Below are 24,772 nucleotides of genomic sequence, written 5' to 3'. Positions count from 1 at the left end.
GCTGGGCTGTTTACTTAAAAGCTCAAATTATATTTAAGAAAGGAGATCGAGATGACTATGGAAATTGTATAGGTTTATTAAATACAGGTTACAAAATATATAATAACATTTTGAATAAAAGATTGAGAAATATTGCAGTCTACTTGCAGAAGAACAAAATGGTTTCAGACATGGAAGACCAAGTATAGACAATATTTATGTTTTAAAACAAATTATTAAAAAAATCATGAGAATTGAATTTGGAGACTCGTTTGGCCTTAATAGATTAGGAGAATGCTTTTGATAAAATACATAGAAAAACTATGGAGTATAGTGTAAATGAAGGATATTTTTCATTTAGTACATTTTATACAAAGTTTATATAAAGACATAAAAACAAAGATACAATTAGGTAATAAATTACCATAAGAGATTGAAAATGATCAAGTTGTAAGAGAGGAATATGGTCTATCTCCAACTCTCTTCAATATATATATATTGATCAAATATTAAAATATGGTAAATAACAATAAAACAAAGTATGCTGTGTACCGATGAGATTATTTTACAACAATGAAGAGGACCTTCAAAAATCAAGATTATAAATTAAGGAAAATATGTCAATAATTTAAAAATTTCATGAAAGAAAAAATTCATGGCAATTAAAGGTCAAGAACATATTAGATCAAAAATAGTCATAAAAGATGAAATAATAGAACAGGTGACTCAGTTTAATTATTTTGGTTGCATAATACGATGCTTAAAAGAGAAAGATATAAATGAAAAAAATCAATTCCAGAAAATCTATAAAACAGTTAAAAGGGCACTGAATAAAAAAACAAGATGATAACCTCACTTAAATTTTACAAAGTAATGGCCACTTCCACTCTATTATATAGTTTAGATATATGGACTGTTAAAAAGAAAGATCAAAATAAAATAGAGGAAGCAGAAATGAGATATTTAAGAATAGTTAAAGGATCTACAAAAGACCACATAAAAGATTGAAGACTTTAGAAGTGAGTTGGGTATTTATAGCATAAAGGACAAGATCAAGGAAAATAGAGAGAAATATATAGCTATATATAGAATGGAAAGATATTGGTTATGAAAAGAAATATATAAATATAGACCAAAGGGGGGGGGGGTAGAGAGGAATACTAGCAGCAAAATGTAAAAACCAGTGAAGATGGACCAAGTAAATGCCTAATCCTTGATAAGAAGAACTTGATAACAGTGATACAAAAAAAAAAAAAAAAAAAAAGACCAGGACATTTACAAAATACATATATCACAGTATCACTATTCCTTACATTGAAGACTAATAAAATCAGAAGCCAGAATTCTAAGCATAAACTAATAGCAATACAAACTGTTAAAAAAAAAAAAAAAAATCTATCCTTTTCATATTTCAAGAACTACCTGCTGGCTAAGTAGTATTTCCAATTATGCCCTTCTAAGAACCATGTATTTAAGTGGAAAAAAAGGGAGATGGTTCACAGCAGTCTCATATAACATTTAGAATCAGAACTAAATTAATGATTACTGAATGTCATTTTAATTCTTTGCATGTAAATTTTGTGATGCTATTTTTCTCAGTCAATCCAATTACTTTCCAAATTTCTGTTCTTAAGTCAAATTTAAAAAACATGTTAAACTTTACCATTGAAGGGTATTCTAGTCCATATGTTTAAGTTCTGAGAACAATTTGATGCCTGGTTGGCCAAGTGATTAGTTTTATCTACTTGTCAGCCATTAGGCTGCATGCATCTCATTCTGTATAAATACATATATATAATATATATATATATATATATATATATATATATATATAAAAAATTAATAAAAAGAAAAAATCTGTATCTCATCAACAGTACTAATGTACTATAGGTTTGCAAAAAAACATCTTTTATGTGTGTGAGTCACATAAAAAAAATACTGTCTAAAGATACATAAATAACTGATAGGTTCAATGATTGCTGTTACAATCTCCTAAATAGAACTTATTAATGTCAGTTCTTATGCTTGGCATTTTCATATAAGAAACACTTTCCTAATTGGAGGAATTGCCAACTAGATCTCTAGGTAGCAGGTGATCCTTTCATTGCCTGGTGAAATACCACCACCACCACCCTGCTTATTGGTGCCCTGAAGTAGCTAAGACTGTGTGGCCTCCAGAGCAGAGCTTCTGACCTCCATCCCTTCCTCTCTTCTCCATGCAGTGTGAGTGATATACTTCAAGTGCAACCTTACTATACTTAGAGTCCCAGACCCTCTTTCATGTCAAGGGTAAATCATTTAAAATGGTGATAATGCTGGCTGGCTGTCAGTTAATATATAGGCTTAAACAAGTCAGTAACGAGTCAGGAGGCTTTGGGGTCAACTGTCACATAATTCCACTGCTACGTACTCTACTAGGTCATGCCTGGTGAGTGAGTCAGAGTAGTGGTATGCAGGAGGCACTGTTGAGGCCATGGAATGGCAAGAAGATTGGTCACTCTAAGTATGGGTGTCATGTTCACAAGTCTCTCTCCTCCCACTGCATGAGCCCACTCTTTCCTTTCATATAATTATAAACCAAATATGAAACATACAAACAATGATTATAACACTTTGATCAAAATAAATCTCTCTTTACAACCAGTTCTTCCAAACAAACCAAACACAATTATATAAATGAAGTGGATATTAAATCCAGCATTAATTCAAAGCTGAATGTAGAAACTGTGAAAGTTTCCTAGTAAGGGTGACCACAGAGCTTACAGGAATACCCTCGCTGACATTTATGAGTTGCCCTGGCATGGACCATATGATCGCTTGCCCAAGCGTCCATATATTCACCTTTTATTGGTCCATTTTGATAAGGTTTCACTGGCCTGATGGCGAATATATGGATGCTTGGACAGGCGATCATGTCTTCTATATGGTCCATGCTAGGTCAACTTGTAAATGCTGGCGAGTGTATTCTTGTAAGTTCTCTGGTCAACATCTCTACGAAACTTTCATAGATTCTACATTCGGCTTTGAAATAATGCTGGATTTAATATCCACTTGATATATATATATTTGCATCGCCGAACTGAAGCCTTTTGGCTCTTTATTGTAGTAAAATCCAAACACAGTATTCCAAACATATAGGATCCCCACCAAAAGAAATCATTTCCACATCCATTACATAGATTCCAATGTGAATGACATTCATCACCACATACAGCCATCCAAACCAGATCTCCTTTTCTTCACAGAAATGCAAATTGCAGCAATCTCAACCACAGTTCACCTTCAAATTCCCAAATTATACTCTTCATGATTCATTTGACCACAAGGGTGGCACCTGTGCCTTTGTGCATTCTGGCATTGCCTGCCAGAGAATGCCAAATTTAGATTCCCCTGCTTTTGATCTTTTCTGGCTGAAGCTTTCCTTTCTCCACTTGGTAACATTTATCTGCTGAATTTACTTGTCTCCAAACTCTGTAAACTAAGCAGACCTCTTCACCTTCCTCTCCATAACTCTCACTTATACTACAATTTTGTGCAATTTTCAGTCTCCCAGAATGCCCCTCCTCTGACCGCACAATTTTTTCTCCATTGGCACTATAAAGGTACCAAATGGGATTGCCTCCGAAACTACTACTTTTCCTTTCCATGGCATGACCCCCCGTTGCTTCTGCTGTTCTGACTCAGGCTATAGAAGCACTGAGCAAGTTGCAGAAATAGTCCACACTGGCATGAAGGTATCCTTCATTCCATCCAAAATACCTGTCCACTTTCCTGGTTTATCAGATGTATGAAAGCAATTGAAGGGAAAAAACACAACTTACTGCAGTGGCTTGCATCAAGAACCCCAGCTTCATTCTCAGTCTATGCAGAAGCACACAATAAATGTAAATCAATTATCAGAAAATCCACATCCAACTTACAAAGACAAATTACAGAAAACTCGTCTCTTTTCCAAACTGAAGCCATGTCTTCTGATCCCTGTCAACACCATTGCTTTCAACTTCTGCTCACCTGTGCTTCCACCTCTCTCTCTCTCCCACCCAGATAGCACCCATGTTGGAGCATCCAATGAAGAGGGAAATCACCAGCTCTTTCTTTGCCAGCAACCAAGTGCCATATGACTACAAAGTCATATGGCTCTTTCTTTGCCAGCAACCAAGTGCCATATGACTACAAAGTCATATGGTCCTAACGACATCTCTCCTGATGTACTCAAACATTGTGCTCCAGAACTATCTCCTGTTCTCTACCATCTCTTCAATCTTTTATGCTCAGCTGCCTATCCCATCTTATGGAAACAAAACATATATCCAACCCATTCCAAAAAAGGGAGACAAACTCTCCAACTACCAACAATTGCCATCACCTCAGTCCTCTCCAAAATAATGGAGAAAATTATCAATAGTCAACTACTTCACTACCTAGAAACTCACCAGCTAACCAGCAACTATCAGTATGGATTCTGCCAATCTAGATCCATGGTGGATCTCTTAGCCTATATCATCACAACTGGACATGTGCCGTTGCCCTTGAAGTTTCCTTGGCTTTCAAACATGTTTGGCATCAAGGCCTCCTTTACAAACTACCTTCCTTCGATCTATTTACCACCATCTGTAACTGGATAGCACTGTCTCTTTGAGCTTTTCCACCAATGCAGAAGTGCCTTAAGGGTTCCGTTCTCTAACTTAACCTCTTTCTTTTATATATAAATGACCTACTCTCAGTCACTACAAATCCTGTCTATAGCTTGATGATGAGCGCTCATCATTCATCTGATTCCTTTGACAAACCACATAGTTCCCAGTACATCACTCATGTCAAGACATCTGCAACCATTCCCTTAAAACACTGATCTCCATATGTCCTTAAAGTGGGGCAAGGATAACCTGGTCACTTTCAGTGTTGTCAAAATGCAGTCCTGTCTTTTCTCTCATAAAAATGAGAGAAAAGACAGGACTGCTCCCCGCTCACTTTCCATTATCCTCAGTAATACATACATCATAAGACAGGATGAGCTGTCTCTTCTTGGACTGACATTTACCTCTAGTCTCTCCTCACACAAACACATCACATCAATAGTTTCCTCAGCCTCTGAACTAGGTATTTCTTTCTGCTCAAGAAGCTATTTTATATTCACCGAGCTGCTAATTGTATATATATATAATTCTAAATCTGCCTGTCCTTGTATACTCTTTATACTTTTGAGATGGAGCTCCTAAAATCTTAAAAAAATATAGATCCAATATTTCAACTGCCTTTCTCTTCTTCAGGTACTTCCATGGTCTCTGCTATAGTGAATTGGCAATTATCAATAAACCACTTGCTGTGGGGCTACATTTCGTAATTGTAAAAATTGTATTTTTTCTTAATGAAAATGTTAAATTCACTTAATTTTTAATATAATTTTTATGTCCTGACAGTATGGTTGTCAGGACAGTTTTACCATAATAGTGTTATATCTGGTGGGGGGGGGGGGATCTTTTTCTTTATAATTTTTTTCCTTTTCGTTCTTGTTCCATCATATATATTTTTATTATTATTATTTCTCTACCATGCAGTCTTAATATATCTGTGTGGCCTACTTCTTATTATAGTGATATTATATTTTGAATATGAATAAAGGAAGGTATTCTTATGAATGAACCAGCCCTTCTACTCTTCTGATAATTAATTCCTATTTCGACACAGAGAAAATTTATTTGTACTGCGCCACCCCGTGTCTAGATAATCGAAAGTGTAATATCCAGGAATCAATGATCAGAGAACACAATACCACTCTTACTTTAAAGACTTATTATAAATTTATTTCTATCCTTAAACACATTACAGTCGTGGTCCTATACTAATAAAATTGGGTTCCCGCTTAGATTCGAACTTTTTATGAGTGGTAAAGATGAAATCAAGTCAGGCAAGCACATACTTTAAATTAACACAAAACATTTATTACACTAGAACATGAAAATTGCACACAATATGAGATCTTAATTCACATCTAATTATTAAAGTTAAGCCATTTCCTTCAGAACAATACAACTCAAACTTTATTATTATTATCTGACTACTTAGCAGATTATCTCAGGATCATACTTTGTTCACACTAATAGAACACACATTTCAATTAACTGAGATCAAACGTAAACTCATATACATACAAAATTGTAAAATTCGTTATTTCAAATAAATCTTACTAATCCTTCAACACGTTCTCAAGGAACTAAGATTATCTCAATTCACACATTTCTATGAGCTTACACTATTTAACACACGTTCTCGAGGAACAAAGAAATCACTAAGCCACGTTTCCTTGGAACAAACATTAAACTCTTGCATTCATTCGACATGAACTCTTATTAAGATTATACACGTCCCTTCTTTATGATTCCAAAATGTGAAGACAAAGAATTTCTTACCGGGACTGAAGTCATACTTTCCTTCTCTGCTCAATATATGGAATGGCAGTTCCTCTTTCCTGTTCCATAGACCTTTATATTGGAGACCATACCGCATACTACAGGTGGACATTGAGTTTTCGTCAGTAACATACAGCATGGCCCTGAAGTTCCTTATCTGCCTTGACTATCATAGGAGTGCGTATTTTCTGACTACAAGACATCGTTCTATAGGCTATCACCTTAAAGGTCTCCACGCATTTTGGCGTCTACATACTGGAACATCCCGGTGGCTGGCACAAGAGCAAGCACTAAAAGATGAGAGATAAGAGAGTGTTTTCAGCTCTGCTATTCGGTTTTGTATCTCGCGCTTTCTTCTGCCATTGGTTCTTCTCTTTTCATGAACAGCTCATGTCTCTTTGACAACTAGCGCCAAATTCAGTGCCGGCTATCGTCCTTGCCAAATCACATGACGAGCAGCGCCAAATAGGACTTTAGCAGATGATATATCTTTTTTGCGTGCATTACTCATACTCTAAATCACGTGTCTTGCCCCAGGCAGGCACTCTAAACAAGGGGATTAAGTTCCAAGGTCCCGTGCATCGTTTACAACACACATATAGATTACTAAGAATTAATCCTTTTTGTGAACAGTATTGCTTACAATTCAAAGCTGTTACTTATGTCTTACAATTTATTTTACAATTAAGTGGAGTACAATATTAAACAAAATTTTACTATTTAGTTCTGATTAACAAGAATTTGCTTTAGGAATGGCAGATCATGTTAAACTCTGAATGAGATACTATAATTGTACAATTCTTCTCATTCAGAATTTAACAACAGTAAGGCTGTTGTTTTGTACTTCAGGATATATACTGTGTTTTATTATGAAGAAATGTATATGCTAACCATATAATAGAATAATAGTTAAATTATGTTATTAATTAACATTATTGATGTATGTAATTAAGGTTCACAATTGAAATTTTTGCATTTAATGGATATGCACATTTTTTACTTTTATTAGGAATTGGAAGACAAACGAAAATCATTGCTAAGAACAGTAATTCAGACTGACCATGGCCAAGTATCTTTAAGTATTATGTAAGTATACAAATACGTTTTTGAGTACTTTAATACAATTGAATTTGATAAGTATCCTAGACTCTTATAAATATGGATGTCTCATTGAAGGTGGAAAATACTTTTGGTTATCTTGTCATCGGTATATAGAATCTGTAAACCATTTATTCATTTAGAAAACCTGACAAAAATTAAAAAAAATATATTATGTTTGACCATTCAACATAAAACTTGCACTCTTTTGATGATAGCAGTAAATCTCTGCAATCGCACATAATTTGCACAAAATATTTAAAACCACGTGTTCCAATAATTGATATTGTGACCTCTTACAGTCAACCACTTATTGAAAAAACTCATGTTCAGTGATGTCTCTGGAGAAAGTTTATTATAAAATTTTTTGTAATTGCATAAAAATGTGTTTTCCAAGTAATTGAAGTTGTCATCTAATAAAAGTATTTACAAACTTGTTTGTCCTGAAATGTTAAAGAAAAATAAAATTTCATCTCATACTCAAAAGATAAATTCTGTCCACTCAGGATGGAGAATCACAAAGGAAATAACACTAATGGATTTGAAGGAAATGTTTAGGCAGATTAGTTTGTCAAGTACAAAGGAATTGTCATTATGGGTACTTCAACTATGCAGTATAAACTGGACACAGGAAGTAGCATGCAGTACTAAGGGAAATGAATTTTTGGATTTCTTCAGGGACTGCTGTCTCAGGCAGCATACAGCAAAAGTTTTCAATTTGGTCATAGCATCAGAGGATGTGAGTGTGACAGAGATGTCATACTAGCTCCTAATTGGCAAGAGTGACCATGTAGTTGTGGCATGGAGAATTAATACACATGTAGAAATATCAAGATATAAGAAATTTATTTGGAATTATAAGACAGGCAACTAACATAGACTGTAATTAGCATGCATCGGTACAATGGATGGAAGAATCTGAAAGAAGAGAGGTCAGTAGTGCAATGGGGGTAATTTAAGAAAAAAATTTTGACAGCAACAACAGATTGGATACTTTGATTCAAGATGATAGAGCAATTTGGAGTCAAATTTATAACTAAAGAAATTAAACAAAATTGCAGATGAAAAAGAGATAATGGAAAATGTATAATCAGAGGGATGGAGAATGGCTGCATGAGGAATATAAGGCCCAGGCTAGAAAAGTGACTAGTATTGTAAGGAGAGAAAGAAAAATTAGAATATGAAAGGAGACTAGTGCTGTGAGCCAAGGAGATTTTTTGTTATGTGGTGAGTAGAAGGAAAAAGTATTTTGTATATGGATTACATTGCTGGATGGAGATGAAACTCTGGTGACCAGTGCAGATCAACATGGAGCTATTTAAGGATCACTTTATTAGAGTGATCCTGGTAATGTGTTGTGGAATTGACTGTGCAGAATATTCAATGAAATTCTTGCAATAGGACAAGTTCCTAGCTAGTTCAATTGCATAAATGTAAGGATTGAATGGAGGTATCAAACTATAGGCCTGTTTATAGTTCTTCTGTAGCTATTAAGATTTGGAGAAATTGGTAAGAACTTGTATTTAGAATTAGTCAGATGAGGTCAATATTATTTACTCACGCCATCATGGATTTGTTTTAGTAATATGGTTATCTTTTACAATAGATAACAAGAGCCACAGATGAGGGTAAGGCATATACTACCATTTTTTGGATTTTGTAAAGGTATTTGACTGGGTGTCACATGGCATGCTGGTTTTTATGATGCAACATACGGGTTTGGATATCAGGTAAGTCAATTGGATTGGTAACTGGCTTTCTGATCAATATCAGAGAGTTGTGTATGGGAGAGCAGTATCAGGGTATATGAAGGTTACAAGTGGAGTTCCACAGGATTGAGTACAGGGACTATAACTTTTCAATCTTTATCGGCGTTCAGGGCTTAACAAATTATGCAAAATCCTACTCACTACGAAAAAAATGTACTCACCCAAGACCCGTTCTCTTAGTTTTTTAAATGGTATGTCCTAGTAACTCATCGAATGATCCATAATGATATAAGTGGTGCATTATAATGGTTGGACAAAATTTCCTTTGTGTAACAACCATTAAAAGAAGGAAAAGTTAACAAATAATAATTATGATAATAAAAATAATATTTTTTAAAGTATAACATGTTAGATCCATTTTTTGCTATTAGAATGGCCCTTTTTAATTATGCATATTCTGTCTTTTCTTAAAGTTAAATAATATTTTGTTTAGAAAGCTTTTTTTTTTTATTAAAGAAAAAAAATATTCTATTTTGTCAAGTGTGCAGTTTTTCATCAGCTAGTAAAATCTACTCGCCACGAACAGGTGGGAAAGTGTGTTTGTCAAGCCTTGCCAATGATATTGTCACAGGACTACAGAAGGATATTCAATAGTTTGTAGATGATGTGATTCTTGGTAGGTTATTAGTAACAGTGCTGATGTTTTGGCTCTGCAAGAGGATTTTAATAAGCCAGAAAGTGGCTAAATTTATGGAGCTGTCACCTTAATACAATGAAATATAAGGTTGGTTATCTGGAATCCACAAATTGGCTGTTTCATACTCACTTGATGAAGTTATACTGGAAGTAGTTAGTAGATCAACAATTTTATCTTCTTCCATTACCTGTCTACCCTCTGCACTCATTCAAGTTATCCTTCTGTAATCGTTCTTTCTCCTACTTTCCACATAATGAAAAAACTGGAATTTCCTTTCACCTGTTCGGCTTATTTCATTTCATAATCTTATTTGCTTTCCTTGCCATGCTGGTCATCTTTCTTGCCTGATTCTTGTACTGTTCATGAGTTAGCTGGTCACCTTTATCATTATATACCCATCCTAACATTATCATTAAGCATTTCATGCTTAATGATAATACTCATCCATCTAACTCTGTGGTTCTCAAACTTTTTTGTCTGGTGGCACACTAAAATCAATAAATAAATTTCACGGCACCCCTAGTATTATTTGCTTTTTATAGAGAGTAAAGTGCCGATTAATTGATTCTGAAAGACTCGCATATATAACCCATAAATAAATTGATATTACAGATACTAAAGATATGAAGGAAAGCGTGTTTAAAAGAAAACAGGTTTTATTTAAACTAAATTAGTTTATTTTCAAACAACCCAAAAACATACAAAACAAAAGCTATTATAAAGGTTCAGATAATAAAATATGAACTTAATGTGAAATATGTGCCTGGTGTTGTTTGCATATTTCTTTGATATCAGGCCTTGTTTTTGAGAGACATATTCTCATCTCATTTTCAGGGCCTTTAGTCTTTCTCTCTTCTTTGTTTTAATATTTACGAGTGCAGAAAAACCCAGTTCACACAAATAAGATGTAGAAAATTGCAATAAGATGTTAAGTGCTTTGAATCCTATATTGGAGTACTCCTTCATAGTTGTTATCCAAAATGAATTCAGACACATTTCTGAATGATTCAATCTCAACGTATGATCGTTACTTATATCAATTAATTCTTCGGCTTCTATAAGACTTAACTCACTCATTGCTGATGTTGACTCTACAAATGGATTTCGAATCCAATTGTATAAATTGACTGAAATGTCTGGAAAATAATGGTCAATTTTTTTTTCTAACGATGTTAAATGACTGTAAATAAGCTTTTGCAGATCATTGTTCTTACATTTTCTGGAGTCAACTTTAAGGAACATTTCTACGTTGTTGGTGCTTAATTTTATTTTCCACATTTTTATTTTATCTTTAAAAGCTTTAATTTTATCTGTAGATGTCAAAATATTCTCATTTCTTCCTTGCATGTTGGAGTTCGGCTTGTTCAGATGATTGAATATGTCTGTTAGGCTAGTTTGGAACACCAAAAATCATCTTGTAATAATTTATAGAATTCTGGTTTGCCTTCATTTTGGAAAAACATTAATTTTTCTTCTTTAAGTTCAAAAAAAAACAATCCAATACATGACCTTTTGAAAGCCATCTTACTTCAGTATGAAGAAGAAGATTCTTGTAATGAGATTGCATCTCTTCACATAGTCCTGCAAATATTTTAGATTTTAATGGTCTGGCCTTGATATAATTAACCATCTGAATGATTTCTTCTAATACACTTTTTAATTGCAAGCCTACTGTCTTTGCCACCAATGATTCACGATGAATGAAGCAATGAGTCATTATAATGTTCTCATTTTCTTTTCTAGCAAAGGAAAGAAACCCTTTTGTAATTCCAACCATAGAAGGTGCACAATCTGTACATATACCCACACAAGTTTTCCAAGATAGACCATTTGTATTAAAATATGTGTTCATTATATCAAAACCATCTTTTCCCGTCGCAGCATAGAAATTCTTTGATAATATTATCATCTTCAATGAATCGAGTAAAAACAAGTAAGTGTGCTTTACCATTGATATCAGTTGACTCATCTAACTGCAAACTGAAAAATTTTGATTCGATTATTTTGGTTATAACTGACTTTTCAATATCGACTGACAGATCATTAATATGTCTACCCATAGTATCATTTGATAATGGAATCTTCTTTATTTCTTCTTCTGCCTCAGTATCAAAAATTGTTCTCACTATTGCTAAACAGGCCAGACGGATCAAGGTTTCGCCGATAGTATTAGGCTTTATTTCCTTCGCAATTATTTCAACGACTAAATAACTTGCTTCTTGAACTCGGTCGGAAATTGTAAACTTTCTTACAAAACTTTTACTTTGATTTTCTTGTAATCTTATTAACTCTTTGAATATTCAGGATTTTTATTCGACAAGTTGTCATGTTTTTTGGAGAAATGTTGCAATAATTTGCTAGGAACCATAGCCTCATTTGATAGAACCAAACCACACAAAATACACTTAGGTCTGGGAATTAATTTATCACCACACCATGTAAATCCCATATTTAGATAACTCTCTTGATATAAACGAGTTCTTACATTCTTTTTCATTGTTCCCTTTTTACATGAAATTATTCTTTCTGTTTCTGTTGTTTCATTAGTGCTTTTTTGTTGCTGAATTAAAAATAGTCAAATCTTCATTAATGCAAGTATTAGTTTTTGATAATTTATTAGTGCGAATTGGTTTGTTAGCTTTGCTACAAGTAGACATTTCTTGATCGTCAGAATCTTCACTTCTTTTTTTAAGGAAAAAATTATTCATGATTTTGAAGGGCATATGTAACTTTAATATTTTTTTTTTAAATTTATTTCAAGTAAATAATTTTTTTTCTGGATGGAAAAAGGAAAAACATTTGTTTACGATGTCTCTCGTTATAGTTGGAATATATAACAATAAGAAAACCTTTACTCACTGAATTTAATGACTTTAATATCGTACTTCGTTTATTCTCACCGATGACAAAAGACTCATGATTTTTGTTTTGGGGAAATGATCATGTATAATACTTGTCAAATTGAACAGAGAAATACTAAAACAGACAGTAGGACAACTAACCATTCATTAGTTCATTTTCCCCAGTATTTATGTGCCGTCACATATCTAGTTACTACGACATGCGGTGATCTAATGAAATCCCAGGATATAATATAAGAGGGATACAAAAAATGATAATTTTTATATACATTTCATCCATTAAAATCAGAATATAAAATTTTTTTGTTTTTGATTTAGTTATTTGTAGCAATTGAATATTTTGCTTTTTTCAAAACGATTCAAAATTTCGCCGCACCCTTGTGGCATACTTGCGGCACCCAGTTTGAGAACCACTGATCTAACTCCTACCAAATTTACCCTCCTGCCCTTAGGTATATGGTATGATATTGCTTTCTCCAGATATCCCTTGACTATCCCCACTGTGAACATCCTTCCCTTTCAGATCTTTATGCCATCATGCTTCAAGCTGCCTCCTATGCATATCAAAATCACCTGCCTTGTAGTTCCGCATATACCCCTTTTTAACTGTGATTTCCACATGTCTTGCTACCTCCCAAGTCAAAACCACATGATCACTTTCAATCAGAGGCTATGTAGCCACCTTAGATATGGACAGGTCTTCTGATCCTATAATATGATCCAACACTCTTGTACCCTGAGTCTACTCTATCACATTCTGCTTCAAGAATGTAGACAGAGTACACCATTTCCTTCCTACCATGTGATCTTTCCTCCTTTCAATCAATGCCTCTGAAGTTGAAGTAACCTATAATAATTAATCGACTTGCATTCATTGTACTAATATGCTGATGCATGTCTTCCGTATCATCTCTACATACAACACCAGTCTGTGTTACATATAAGTGTATTGTGGAATTATCAGCCTGGGAGGGAAGGGGAGCAAATTCTGAAGCAGAAATATACTGTTTAGCATTCACTCAGTTTTGGCAAGTTTAGACCTTGAGAGGAAAACATGAAGTCAGCTTCCTAATACTTTGTCTTATATTAATATCTAAGTTGCAAGGACAGAAATAAATATAAAAAGGGGCCTGATGGTGAGATTAGTAAAAACAAGGAAAGAAGAAGAAAAGATTAGTGGCTATCCTTATAGGAAAATAAAGTTTTATTACACAGAACTATTTGTGTGTTTTTACTACAAGAACAATCATATTATTATATACTTAGGTAATTAGCACACTTAGAAAAATAGAATTTATTAAAACTGATATTTATTCCAGCATTATATGGACATTATCAGGAAGAGGAAAGAAGATCAGTTAACTACCTTAAAAATATGAATCATAAGTCGTGTAGCATGTTGAGTAACTCATGTCTCGATCCCAGCTGAGTAGATTGATAAATGCATTATTATAGTTCAAAGAAATAAATTGGATATCTTCTGTAACTAAAAACTAAATAACATAAGTCATTATTTAAAAAAAAAAAAAAATATATATATATATATATATATATATATATATATATCTGTATGAACAGTTAAAACATGCAATCAGAGCATTTAAGATTTAGACAGTGTCATAAGGTATCACAGGTTTGAAGGAACAGATGATCATATTTCATTAAATATATCTATTGGATGAAATGCCTTGGTTTTATTTCAAAGAACTCTCTGTCTAGTGTCAGTGGCATAGAAAGTAAGTCCTGACTTTTTAGGTACTAAAAGTTTAATGTCCCTCTGTTCTTGAACTCTAATCTTAGCCAGTTAGTAACAGAAAAAAGTAGCGCAGTCAACTTGAACAGTGTGCTTGATAGAATTTATTAAAACTGATATTTATTCCAGCATTATATGGACATTATCAGGAAGAGGAAAGAAGATCAGTTAACTACCTTAAAAATATGAATCATAAGTCATCTAACATTGATAGACACCTGGCAGGAATTGTGATAATTTGTCTTTCTTGGATAGTGAAAAGAAGGCAATTTTCTAGCTAGTCAGAATGTAGTGTGTGAATTGTATTTACAAATAGTCTGCACTTTGACAAGATGGTAAGTGAGAGAGGTGTAAGCTGTAATACAAAGCCAACCCTCCTCCTTTGCACATATCCTTTATTTTGCAATCAATTTATTCTTTATGCCATAACATGAATACTGTCATTACAAAACTTAATAAAGGAAATGCCACTCTTGTAATGGATACTATAGAGTAGAATCATCAATTTAATAGCTTACTCAGGGATAGATCTTTCTGTGATCAGCAGGAACCCAACTCAGAGCTAAATAAACAAATAAATTATTGGACTATGTATATTCATGGGATTCTACCACTAGTGAGAAATTGTGAATTTAGCATTCTCATCCTCACATCTCTAACATCTTCCCAAGGCTCATGAAATTGTCTGTCCATTATGCTGTTGTATAGTTGATATATGAGCTCTCCCACTCACCATCTTGCCAAATGCCTTTCTAATCAATCACCTTAGAAACCTCACTGACCACAATAGCTATTATATTACAAACAGCATTTACTTAAAAGATAACTAAAGATCTATGTCTGCTGGATAATGAAATAATGTTTTACTTTGATGCTGTTTCCTGATCCCTTCAGGAAACAGCATCAAATACCACTTCAGGAAACTCTTCAATCTTTACAAGCTGATTTCCTTGGAACATTTTAACCTGTTTGAATTCACCATCAATACAAGCTGTTTTATGTGGCAGAATAAGCCCTATAAGCAGATTGAAAGAACAGCAATGGGCAGACCTATGTCATTAGCTTTTTGATTGATTTATGGAACATCTAAAAACTAACTCTTCAGTATTATTTTCCCTTAACCATATATCCTGCTTCAATTTATGTATGGTATCATCACAGTGTGAACAGATCTACTACACTTTCTGGAGGAAATGAGCTCCTTCTGTAGTCCCCTAGCAAATGGACTATAGAATGTGAATTCAACAGCATTACTTTATACCTTAATAATCTGTACTCCTACAGACAGTATTGAATTTTCTGTTTCCTGAAAACTTTCCATTATTGACAGATACAATCATGTGTCTTCACTTCATCATCCATCACAAAAGACAGGTATTTTCAAAACTGTTATACGCAAAGCTCAGATACGAGGGTGGTCTGAAAAGTTCTTGGACTAACAATGAAAAAAAGAATTTATCATTTCAAAATTATTTTTATTTTTGAACATAATCTCCCTTAAGACACTAATACATTTATTCCAGCGATGCTCCAGCACTATTATCCCGTCCCTGTAGTGGTTCTCGGTAAGATCTGCAAAATACCCCTCTACAGCTGCAATCACCTCTTGATTTGAAGAAAAACCCTGACCAGCGAGGAAGAGTTTTAGTTTTGGGAAGACATAGAAGTCAGAGAGAGCCAAATCTGGGGAATAGGGTGGATGTTTCAACAGTTCATAGTGCAGATCCCTTAATTTTCCCATTGCCAAAACACCTTTGTGGGCAGGTGCTTTGTCCTGATGAAAGATGATTTTTTTCTTCTGCAAACCGGGTCATTTCTCACAAATTTTTTCGTCTAGTCTGGTTAAAAGATTGGAATAATAATCCTCGGTTATTGTTTTACCTTTTCAAAATAATTAATAAACAAAATGCCTTTAGCATCCCAAAACACTGATGCTATGACCTTTCCTGCTGATGGAACCGACTTTGTCTTCTTTGGTGCTGAACAACCAGCTTCTGTTCACTGTTTTGACTGCTGTTTGGATTCTGGTGTGTAATGGTGAATCCAAGTCTCATCCATAGTAATAAATCAATGCACAAAATCAGTTTTATTCTTGTTAAAATGCTCCAAGCACTTTTCAAGAGATTTTCATGCCAGTGCGTTTTTACCCATCTTGCTCAAAGCTTTTTCATTTGCAATTCTTCATGCAAAATATATCCTACACATTCTTTTGAAATGCCTATAGTCTCAGCAATTTCACGCACTTTGACTCACCGGTCATCCAATACAGTATCGTGTACTTGATAAATGATTTCTGGTGGTGTTATGCATTTTGGACGTTCTTCATGTGGATCATCTTCAAGGCTGGTATAGCCATGTTTAAACTTGACAGCCCATTTCTTAATTGTCAAAAACAAAGGAGAAGAGTGCCCAAAAACTTTTATGAACTTCGAATGAATTTCTTTTGCCATTAAACCTTCTTCTACAAAGAATTTTATAATCGCACGATACTCAATTTTATCCATTCCAAAGGATACAGACAGTTGTATAAAACAAACTACTTGATAGAATGACTTGCAATTTCACATGGATGCTTATAACAGATGTACCAACTTAGAAAAAAATAATCATGCCGATAGTGTTGCCATCTATGGTCGAGGCCGAGAACTTTTCAGCCCACCCACGTAATCTGAATCTGTTGTTTCCTTTTTGTTAGGCAAATTAAATAAAAAAATTACATTGTGGTGATTAATGGTTATAATGAAATTACCATGTAGAAAATGAAAATGAATAGAATACAAGGCAATGATATTAAAAATTTAAGGGCAATTTTGGCAAAAACTAGGAACGATAGAATAAGAAATTTGGACATTAGGAATAGTTTGGCACTGAAAAGTGAAGAAAATACATTTAGATAGAATATGAAGAAGAATGTATGAAATGAAATTTGAGGGGTGTTCTTTTATTTTATTATTTTTTGTACACATTTGTATAATAAATAATTTTATCATTTCATATTCTATCAATTATTGTACTTTAAGTATTTAAACTTTGAAAAGAAATGTGTGAAACGCTGTTATCATCCAAATCTTAATTAAGCAGACTGTGTTCATGTTTTCAGAGGTAACAGCCATAAACGGTTCATAATCTTTATTATTTATATATTTTTAATTCTTTATTTTTATATTATTTTATTATTAATTTTTTTCATTATTTTTTTAATTTAAATAAATAAAATAAAACAGAAATTTATAAATTTCTATGTGCATCATCTGAAATTGAATACTGAAGTACCAATATATGATGTCATATATCATCAAACTATTTTAATCACAGTGGTTTGGGTATTGGATATAGACCAAACAAAAGCAATGCGAAACAGGCACTCGAAAATATGATATGAATCAAAATAATTTCTCTAAATTAAAGTTTTCCAATAGTTATACAGATTGATGTTTACCATCCGTCATATCATCCGTTCCATTATAGTATTCTGTAGTTTTCAGCGAATAAGACAAGATTAAGAAAAAAGAAACCTGAACTGACAGTGTTCATGAAGGAAGAATTTGAGAATATAGAAAGAAATTCGAGAAATTTGATCTGCCTGACCTGAATGTTTCTGCTGAAAAAGTTGTTGCTAAAGGAACAGGAGGAATCATCCCTTGAAAAGAAGTTTCATATCCTTTCTTAAAGGAGAATCTGAACAAGTAACACAGATTCTTTGCAAGTAGTACAATATACACCCTTTAAATCAGCTTAGAAGCTCTCTTTTTTTTTTTTTTTTTTTTTTTTTTTTTGCCATCAGCCATAGACTGCTTCTCTCCTTGCCAGGTCTATCAAGCATGCTGTTCATGTTCACTTCGGAAAGTCTGGCCATTCTGCTAAGATCAGAATTCAAGAATGAGTACATTAAAATTTTAGAATCTGACAAGTCTGGCCTTCCTTTCATGCTATTGTCACTAGACACAGAGTTCTTCAGTACCAAATGAAGATCATTTGATTTAAATTTGATTAACTGTTCCTTGATACTTGTAAAATCTTATACCATTGTCCAACTCTTACCTGATCTTATTGTATGCTGATTTCAAAGTTCTGGAAAGTAATTACATTAACTGTTTATATATATATATATATATATTTTTTTTTTTTTAAATATCAATTATGTTATTTAATCAATTTTGAATGCCACTTGTGGCATAATAAAATTTATTAGACACAAGAGTGTAACACTTTTACTACTGCAGATCTTTCGACCAGAAACTAACTGGTCATTATTAGTGCATCAGCATAATCATAAGGTGAATCTAGAACAAAGAATGTTAATCTTATTAACAGAGCTGAGCCACATGCCAGATACCACCTGGTGGATGATTACAATAAAATAAGACTACAGTTAAAATGGCCCGCATTTAAAACTAATTACTGATTTGAAATAAAATTCATTTATTTAGATAATGAAATGACAGAGTATTATATTAAATTTAAATAATTAAATGAAATTAAAAACTTAATTTAAAAAAAAATTAAATAGAATGAAAAGGGAGAAAATTGCACCATTGCTTGTCATTTATGAGAATCTTCCAAATCTTGGTAATAGAGAGACAATTGTTTAAATTTGGGTGGTGTAGAAGTGTATTGGACCATAGGATATCATAGTTCAGTGTCCACTCCATGCTCAGCAGGGCCAGATATTTTAGGTTTATTATTGGTAGTCATTTTGCAACAGAACAATACTGTTCATCCAAAGTACGAGTCGAGGCACTCACACTGAACTTGGTAAATACCAGGGAGGGAGAGAAGAAGCTCTTTATCTTTCTTGGATGGTAACCAAAAGGAGGTTTTGTTGATAGGGAAAAAAAAGTAGGAACTAAATTGTATTTTTTCAGGATCTTAGCAATTGTCTCAGAGATGCTTGCAAATGTATAGGATAGGGAATCACCATGCTGGTTTGGGGTTCTTGGGGATTAGCTTGTAAGTGCCCAGGATACACGTAAACTTCTTTGAGGTGAAGCCATTCTCTAGTATGAAGCATTGGGGGATGCTCACCCAGGTAAGAAAAACTTTGTTTTTCTTACCTGGGTGAGCATCCCCCAATGTAAATGTTAGTTATAGAAGATATTCAGTTTGTTCCTTTGAATTCTGATAGTGCATGTTTATCAACTCAGCTGTCATTGAGAGATAAGGTAGTATGCATATGCTGCATGACTCATCTTGTGATTCATGTTTTGGAAAATGGTTAATGATGACTCCTTGTCCTGGTCATGTAACATTCGATGAAATATATTGTGGTTTTAATAAATTCTATTTTTCTCCATGTGCTAATCATATCTAAGTTTACCATTTAACAATATGTGTAGCATGTTGTTCCTTTAAAATGCCTGATTAAGGACAATCATATTCATGAGGAAAATGCAGCATGTTCCACTTATAGGAAAAAAGTTTTCTTCAATGGAGACTGGCTCGATATAAGTTAGCTCAAGGAAACTTTTTTCAAAACCTGTTCCTTCACATTTAGTTGGACTAGCCTAGATTTGATTAACTTCACCAGCGCAGTCACTTCTTCAGAATAAGAGAGCTTGGCATGTAGACCTATCTTTGTTGTTGAAATTAGTTATTTACACACACACTCCAGAGGGAGGGGAAAATAGTTCCACTTCCTTTTTGCATTACATCTCTTACCCACTGTATTGCTTAACTCAAAGTTCATCAATACTAACTTAAACTGATAATTACCACTCAATTCATATTGGTCTCATACATAAGAAGCCGAAGGACCTATAATCAGTGCCATCATTTCTCTGGTATTTAGTGAATGCCAGTGCAAGAAAACTAATAAAGTTGTGATTAAGCACTGAGGACTGTAGCAAAATGACTTTTGACAGTTTGTATGGTAAAAGTAATGATATTTTTTATTACCGTTTTTATAACAGTTGTAAATTAATGCATACAAAATGCTACTTTTTATATACTCTTTATAAAAAAAATTAGATTTTTTTTTATTCCTGCTGATAGCAGCAGGTGGATTTGCTAGTAAATCATCAGTGATCACATCATGTTATAGACCAAGACAAAATTATAAATAGTACATAATAAATACGTAAAATTAAGTAAATAATAAATATGTAAAAATAAGTAAATAATAAATAAGTAATAAGTCTCCCTTAGACACCATTACTCAGCACTCTGCTAGAGGAAACTCCATCAGTGGGCCTGCTACCTGTTTGGGGAGGTATTTAGGTGCAGCGCAAAGAAATGGTTCTGCAAAAGGACAGAAATGGCAGCGACAACAGCACCAGACTATGGCTTTAGGCAACTGGAACATCTTTTCTCTGACAGTGAAGGAGAAAGAACTGGTCGAGGAAGCCAAGTAACTAGATTTAGTCTGGCATTCTTCAATCAAGAGGAGAGCTGCTGGAACTGTCGATCTGGATGAGGGGTGGAAGCTCTTCTACTCTGGTGTGAGCACAACAACGTCTGCTCAAGTGGGTGTGGGGATACTCACAAGCCCCTGGCTGTCAGACTGTGTTGCTGAGTGGATCCCGTTGGGAGCATTCATGGATATGTGTATTAAGGCTCCAGATGAAAAACGACAACTTGACTGTGGTGCAAGCCTATGAACCTAATCTTGAGTCAGAATACTGTGCCTTCCTAGAGGAAGTGGATGCTGCTTTTGACAGGATGAGAGACATGGAATCCGTCCTGCTGATGGGTGACTTTAATGCACATGTTGAAACAGATGACCAGATATGGAGGGGTATGATTGGGAGGAATGGAGACCCTGACCTTAATGCGAATAGGTTGAAATTATTGGACTTCTGCTGTACTAACAGCTTGTCCATAATGAATACCTTCTTCCAGCACCGAGAAGTCTATAAGTATACCTGGTACAGGGATACACTTGGACAAAGGTCTCTGATTGACTTCTTTATAGCCTCAGCAGACCTATTTTCCTCAGTGCTGGACATTTGTGTGAGGAGAGGGGCAGAACTGTCATCTGACCACTACCTTGTTGTCTGCACTCTATGGCTACAGAAACCAAATGCTTTCATCATCGCAGTAGACTTAACCATCATAAGGCCTCTGATGGTACACTGTTAACAACCGAGAAGGATATCCTCCACAGATGTGGGGAATACTTTGAGAACCCTTCTCAACCCAGGTGGCACAGCAACTGTGGACATATACGAGGTGTAGATCGGGGCAATAACTAGGCTCACAGCAGAAGAAGTCTATTTGGCAATATAATCGCCGAAATCAGGTAGGGCTGCTGGTGATGATGAAATTCGGCCCGAAATGCTAAAAGCCTTAAATCGAGACGGTGTTCTATGGCTGACTGTCAGGCTGCTTGGATATTTGAGTGAGCACCAAAGCAATGGCAAACAGGCATAATAATACCAGTCTTCAAGAAGGGAGACCAGAGAGATTTCAACAACTATCGTGGCATCTCTCTGCTCAGCCTGCCTGAGAAAGTACATGCTAGGTGCTTGGAAAGAAGGCACAGGAGTATAGTTGAGTCAAAGTTCCAGGAAGAACAATGTGGCTTTCGTCCTGGTAGAAGCACAACTGACTAAATCTTCACTTTAAGGCAAGTTTTTGAGAAATCTTGGGAATATGCCAAGGTTCTTCGAGATAAGCTTTGGCAAGTAGTGGAGTATGGAGTGGATGGTCAAATATTAGCCGCCATCCAGTACCTGTATGAATATCTGGAGTAAACAGTCAGGGTAAACAGCACAAAGTCTGAACCTTTCACAGTCTCCGTTGGCCTCCGCCAAGGGTTTGTTCTGTCGCCCCTCCTTTTCATAATATTTATGGACTGGATTGATTGTCACAGCCGAGGCAGTGAGTGTGTCAGAATTGGAAGATGTAGCATTGGACATCTGCTTTTTGCAGATGACCTAGTTCTGCTTAGCTCTTCCACAGATGACCTCCAGTGGACCCTGAATAGGTTTGTAGCTGTTTGTGCAGAAGCCAGGATGAAGATCATTGTGGCCAAAACAGAAACATTTGTGGGTCTCAAGACAACCATCCCAGTGCACTCTACTTGTGAGTGGAGTCCCACTGAGGCAGGTGGAGAGGTTTAAATAACTTGGGTCCATATTCACGAGTGATGGAAAGTGGGACGTAGAGCTAGATACTTGAATTGGCTCAGCAAGCACAATATTGCAGGAGTTTGGCCGTTCAGTTGTGTTGAAACGGGAGTTAAGCCAGAAGGCAAAGCTGGCTGTTTTCAATACCGTCTCTGTCCCAATCCTCACCTGTGGTCATGAGAGCTTGGTAATGACCGAAAGAATGTGGACACGAATCCAAGCTGCTAAAATGAGGTTCCTTTGAGGGGTTGCAGGGATGACAAGACTCAACAGAGTCAGAAGCTCTGCAATTCAGGAAACCCTCAATACCCAACTGCTGCTTCTCTGTGTTGAGAGATCTCAGTTACAATGGTAAATGAGATCAGAATGCCACAAGAGAGGCTCCCCAGCAGGCCCTCTTTGCCTAGCCAGAGGGTGGGAGGCCACGTGGAAAGCCAAGGATGTGCTCGAACAGATTATAACCAGAGCCTTGGGTGAACACATCTGTTAGTCCCACAAGAACACCTGTGCTTGGTGCCGGAGGATCGTGACCATTCATAGTCCCTCTTGCAGCTGCTGCCCCCACAACCCTATTAGGAAAAGTGGGCCTTGAAGATGGATGGATGGGAAGTAATAAATACTTTTTTATATGGAGTGGTGATTTACTGCTCTCAATATATTTTCAATGTATATGAAAATTATTACTTAACAGAAAATTACTTTTGTTGATTTCAGTGTGCAATCCTCACTGGCTGGTGCCTTAATTTCCCTTCATTGTCTTCCTGAAAAACTTAATCCAATTATTCGACCTTTAATGGAATCAATAAAGAGGGAACAAAACGAACTCTTTCAGGTATTTGGTTATTACTTATGAATGAGATCATTTATTATGTACATTTGTAAAAACTGTATTAAGTTAAATCACTTTTATAAAATTATTATGTCATATCAGTATTTTTTATACAAAAGAGCAGTTTGATTTATTTGATATTTGTCTTTATTTATTTAAATAAAACCTGTATTTAAAACCTACACCGAAGGCTTAGACTAGCAAATTAGCTATCAAAAACTCCAAATCTGGCTTCTAAAGAACTTGATGTAGAAAATTAACCTTTTGTATACATGACAGACATGTGTTCACATCCCGTACAGAGACCATTGAGCAGCACAACTTCTGTTCATTTGTGTTTATTCTTCTTTGATTATCCATTAATGTAAATAAAGTCACCGGCTGGCTTCGTTCTTCTCCTCAAATAAATAAACAGTGAAATGGGTAGGATTAACCGCTTTATTCTTCTTCTTATATAGTGAAACCTGTGGAGTATTCCTAACTAAAAATTTACACATATGCACAGTAATTAACTTTTTAATATGTAAAAATTTCGTCTTAAGTATCATGACATAATCAATACAGTTATTAAACAACAATAGGAATTACATTCAAAAAACAATGTAAGCATGCACGCTAATGTTTTTTGAATGTAATTCCTATTGTTATTTAATAAATATACTGGTGATCTTATGATACTTAAAACAAAATATTTACATATTAAAAAGTTAATTACTCTGTCATCATCATCAAATTCCTGATATATATCCTCAAGGGTATATATAAGGACCTTATCTATGCAGGATACTATCCTGATCTATAAAGTATATGATAGTACTGCATGAAAAATTATATCATTATTAACTTCCTATCTACAATTTTCCTCCAAATCAATCTGTTACTTGTCAAGACTCCAACATTATCATATCTTCTAAGGCACTTTTTACTGTATCAATCCACCTATATCTTGGTCTTCCTCTGGGTCGTTTTCCTGCAAACCTGGCAGAGAACACTTGTTCTGCTAATCTTTCCTCGCCCATTCTGTTTAAGTGACCATACCACCTGAGATTAGCTCTGCTAACACATTCCTGGATAATGACAATGTCAAGTTCTTTCCTAATTTCCTCGTTTTTAATATGATATTCCCATTGATGCCATCTCTTTATGCCCCTAATCTTTCTCAGGACTCTCATATCCAAGCTGTCTCTAGTCTTTGGTCAGGTGTTTTACTTCTGACCCAGCTCTCAGATCCATGGGTTAAAATTGGCTGAATATCGTCTTATATACAGCGAATTTAGTGTTTTGACTAATTTCTCTGTTATTCCATATAAATTTTTTCAGGTGACTTCCTACAATAATGGCTTTGTTGATTCTGTTTAATTTACCCTGTT

The 24,772-nt window shown here is 34.7% G+C and overlaps 1 protein-coding gene across 1 annotated transcript in view; it reads left to right on the top strand.

Moving 5' to 3' along the window:
* The window catches only part of Hel89B (histone acetyltransferase 1), an 863,997-nt gene that overhangs the window by 384,330 nt on the left and 454,895 nt on the right, over positions 1 to 24,772 (top strand). Inside the window, exons 19-20 of the mRNA XM_090405810.1 lie at positions 7,399 to 7,475; positions 23,288 to 23,405. Coding sequence (XP_090261936.1) covers positions 7,399 to 7,475; positions 23,288 to 23,405 — 195 coding nt within the window. The remainder of the gene's footprint in view (positions 1 to 7,398; positions 7,476 to 23,287; positions 23,406 to 24,772) is intronic.

This window comes from Typopeltis vanoorti, chromosome 15 (assembly GCF_054136105.1).
Source record: "Typopeltis vanoorti isolate ZY-2024b chromosome 15, IOZ_Tvanoo_1.0, whole genome shotgun sequence".
NCBI lineage: Eukaryota > Metazoa > Arthropoda > Arachnida > Uropygi > Thelyphonidae > Typopeltis > Typopeltis vanoorti.
The sequence above is the reverse complement of the archived record's forward strand: the minus strand, read 5'-3'. Positions and strand labels throughout refer to the sequence as shown.